This window comes from Sander lucioperca, chromosome 9 (genome assembly GCF_008315115.2).
Source record: "Sander lucioperca isolate FBNREF2018 chromosome 9, SLUC_FBN_1.2, whole genome shotgun sequence".
Taxonomy (NCBI): Eukaryota; Metazoa; Chordata; class Actinopteri; order Perciformes; family Percidae; genus Sander; species Sander lucioperca.
Window position 1 is genome coordinate 14,850,439 of NC_050181.1, and position 4,422 is coordinate 14,854,860.

General features: G+C 40.7%; 1 protein-coding gene across 1 annotated transcript; it reads right to left on the reverse strand.

Moving 5' to 3' along the window:
- Window positions 1-655: 655 nt before the first annotated feature.
- On the reverse strand, window positions 656-3,950 carry LOC116047014 (alpha-1,6-mannosyl-glycoprotein 2-beta-N-acetylglucosaminyltransferase). The gene has a single exon (XM_031295500.2). It carries the CDS (start codon window positions 3,815-3,817, stop codon window positions 2,549-2,551), a length of 1,269 nt encoding a protein of 422 aa, XP_031151360.1. The 5' UTR covers window positions 3,818-3,950; the 3' UTR covers window positions 656-2,548.
- Window positions 3,951-4,422: the final 472 nt, after the last annotated feature.

Sequence of the window (4,422 nt, forward strand, 5' to 3'; positions counted from 1 at the left end):
GTCCGGAAAACACGTCAGGTCTCCGATCAGCCTCTCTTTTGTTCAGGGTTCAGTCATGGATGTATTAACAGCTGTCAGATCAGTCACTGATTTTCTGTCTAGAATTAGCGTTTTTGTATAACTAGTTATGTTATATTTGCTGAGTTCCCATAATTTCCTCAAATGTTTTCTGGTAAAACCTAGTTTGATAAGAATTATGACCAATGCTCTCAGAGTTACTGTACTTTAGTTTAGTTTGTTGTGTTAATATGCAGCTGTTGACTTTAAGATACATGTCCTTGACAGAACTTCTAACATAAGGGATGACTGAAAACTGAAGACCCAACTTGTAGGCCTGTCTGAAAACAGATTTGACATTTTTTTTTCGTATTTTCAGTAAACCTCCTTTGTAATGACCTAAAACCACCAGGTTGCTAGTGGAATTAACTTAAAGTGTACAAATTGAACCCTATTTAACCCTTGTGTTGACTTCGGGTCACATTGACCCATTTTAAATTTTTGTTTTATATCAGAAAATATGGGACGTAGAAATAAGCACTGAAAATGTGTAGAAGAAAAATTTAAAAATTTAAAAAAAGTGTTTTTTTCAAGGTTGAAGGGAAGACAACACTTAAATTAGAACCAAATGTAAAAAAAAATGTGTGAGACAAACAAGGAAAGTTCAGCCTTTTATTGTTTCCATTTGGCAGACAATAGGTGAACAATGAACAGCTATTTCAAGTGATTATCAGAAAGAAAACCAAAAAGTTGGTCTTATTATCTACCCACTAAGGAATCAAACATCCTGCATACACACACACACACACACACACACACTTCAGTGAAGTCATTTTTACAAAGTACTTTATTTATTAGGCCATCTTTGCCATGTTACTTAAAACAAATTGTGCTTTTCAACAAATAAAGATTGTTTGTTTCATTATCACATTAATTTCATATTATTTCACCAGGAATCTCCATAAGGCACACTGAGGTGAACTAATATCAGATTGAACCTATCTGGAACCGCTGTCACCCGTTACAAGATGCCAGAGCAATGCAATTATTTCCCCCTAATTGTACAATGAAGATTTTTGTGAAATTGACGTTCACATTCCATTTTCCCCTCAACATCTCATGAAGAAAGACATAAAATATATACAAGTCCCCAGCACTTACAAACGCATTTGTACTTTGTCAACAACAATGTTATCAGTGCACCTTTAAAAATCTCTTTTAAAAATGGTACAAATAACAATCAAGGCACTTTTGGTCAGCTTTAAAAAAAGGCAATAATCGCATCAATATGCTTGTGTTGATAACTAATTCAAATTAAATAACACAACTTCAGCTATAGTTGGATTATTAGTGAATGCCAGAAAAAAGGAACAACACATTTTTTATAAAACCCCAAAACAATTCATTCCGTTTTCATTTGGATGTAATATCCCAAAATAAATTTTAACAGAGAAGGTGCAAATATAGGAATGCCGAATCACAGATCCCCCTGATGTTTGCAGAACAAAAGGATCTTGAACAAGACTCCAAAAGGTCACTTTCCACCTATCGGAAAACAAATAAGAGTCACAACCAAAAGAAGAAAAAAAAAAAAAAATTTTAAAAATCAACATCAAGCCAGCTCTCTTGTTGCAACCAGGGGTCATTACAGTGGGGAGTAGGAGACTGATTAAGTAAGTGGTACCAGTTGACCTCACCTCAAAAGAAAAAGACCCCTGGTTTAAGTAACACAAATTCCATTATATGCATTAAATCATTTGTTGACATTATAGTCAATGGTCAACTTGAAAAAAAGACAGTTGCTGTATAAACTACAGCTGTATAAACTACAACTTTCCCCATTCTATTTAAGATTGTCTTACACTTTTTTTTTTTTAAATTAAACCTATACGTCTGTACAGTAGTCTTTTTTTGTTGTTGCAATTTAAAAATCGTACCATTAAAAGAGCACATGCAAAAGCATTCCAGCTGAATGGGTCATGAAAGAAATGCCAGACAGGCATTCATCACACACTAACACACTGAACTTGTTGGGAATAAATTGCGTATTAACTACATCCTGTGCAACGTTCCCAGTCAAGAAAAAATATATTTGCAAATAAAATTGCAAATTAGTGTGTGTGTGTGTGTGTGTGTGTGTGTGTGTGTGTGTGTGTCATAGTTTACTCTTAATCCCCATCATTCTGCAATAAATCTAATGTTTTGGCTTGTGAAGACACCCAGAGACACAGTAAACAAACCTGGCAACATGATTGCCTGCATTCAACACAACACAAATTAAAAAAAAAAAAAAAAAGTAGTCTTTGGCAACTTTGCAGCTTTGGCGATTAAAAACATACAAAACAAGCTGTAGTCTAGCTGTGTACCAGCAGCATTTTTGGGGATTTGAATCGGTCCCTTTTCTTGGAAGATCTTGCTGGAAGAGAGCATTAGCACACTCCCGCGTGAAAAACGCAACCCACTGCAGCCTCTGAAACCCTGAAAAGTTATGAATGAATGGCACATTTGCAGAATACCAATGACGAATATGACTTAGAGAAAAGTTGGGAGTTCAAAGACGTTTGGCGTAGTTTTTGCATAGAATATGGTCTCGGACGTCCCCCCATCCTCCATTCTTCATGTGCGCCTTGTGCTCCACTCCTTCTGCACCATTAAGGACAAGAGACGGCGGAAAGAGGCCGTTGTTGGCCGCTAGAAGGCTCTCCTCTACTTTCTGTGAGGCCCATTCTGGCCTGCAGTTCTCCTTCTGGTGAAGGCCACAGTCTCCCGTGTGGAGAACCCTGGAGCCCTGTGCCACGAGCACTTTGACGGGCTTTGATATGCAGGTTCCCGACAGGTGCTGCAGCGTCCAGTCCCAGTTGTAGTCGTCGTAGGTGCAGAATTCGTTGTTGCAGCCCATCAGTTTGTAGTACATCTCCCTGGAGATGGCCATGCCTATGTTGTGTTTAGTGGACATCCACCCAGTGGTCAACACCTTATTGGAAAGTGTGGTGAAATCTGTCAGTCCATTGTGGTTACCTAAGGACAGCATGTCACAATCCGGGCAGCTGCTCTTCCTGAACTCCATCATTGATTTATAGAAATGGAAAAAGTCCGGTAAGATGTAGTTGTCCTCCTCCAGAAAGACTACAAAGCCACTGTAGCCCTGCATCGCCTGCACTCGCTCCCACACAAAGTGCAATTTCCACCACCAGTGGTGTTTTGTCTGAGTGATGAACGCCTCCCTGTAGTGTCCATACGAGTCCGGGTGCTCTGCGTTCAGGCATCCTGTTTTGAGAGCGTTGTCCTTGGATATGTCTCGAGGGCAGTCCCGCGGATCCTTTCCAGGAAACTCATCGGGATACAGCTGAGTGCTGAAGGGGAAATAAATTTGCAGGACTTTGCAGAAAGTTATCCCTTGCACAATGGCGTTCATTTTCTCTGAAAAGTAGTCATGGCTAAAGATGAGGAGAAAGCTGTGGACTTCAGCCGCTTTCTCCAGTGACTTGATGAGCAGTCTGAGGTATTCAGGCCTGTTGTGGACCTGCACAACCAGCACCAGTCTAGGCTCCCCTGGGAACCTATCCGCATTGTGAACACACTGCCTGTAATTGGCATTGTAAACGGACTTTGTCAACTCCGCAAGCGAGCCGAAGTTAAACTTCGCCATGGCACCAGAGCGCGTGCACTGATTAACCTGAACGGCGTTATTATTATTATTAAGTCCAGTTGCGTCATTATCGGAAACTAATAACACACGTGTTGTAAACAGGAGAGTCACAAGTACAAAGGAAACACCCAACAGCGCGAGCAGATTCCTTTTGAGCAGCCGAAACCTCATTTTTATTTTTTTCAGAAAAGTAAAAACAGACTTTGGAACACAACGGCAACAGCTTTCATTCACCTTATCGCATTCGCCGTCATTGTAAACTTCGTTTGCAACGCTGTTTCCTCCTAACTCCCAACTTGAATGAACAAGTCCAACGTCGCGCGACTTTAACCCAAATGTCAAACGTTTGCTGATGGCTGCCTTTCCTCGCGCAGGACCGTCTTTCCGCTTGAAAAGCGTGCTATTTGCCACAACAGTCGCTTCAACCTCTTGTATTGGCCACCTGTGGGAAAAAGCAGAACAAAGCGAACGGTGTAAGCAGTGTAGCCTATACAAGTCATGTGTTAATTTGGCGTTGAAAAAAAAAGAAGCTATGTCACCGCTGTTAGCTAATTTTGACTTACCCAAACTAGGTGCAATGTGTCAACACGCTCATACCAGGAAGAGGATGATGGGACCATGATACATCTTGGGTACAATTTTATTGACTGCTGACGTGTACAATCCAGCCAACGGGGGGAGAGACTGAGCTCCTGCTCAACGAATCATTGTCTTACCTATAGTTGTGTGCAGCTGTGTAATGTGAGACGGATATGTAAAGCAGGCACTATTTGACT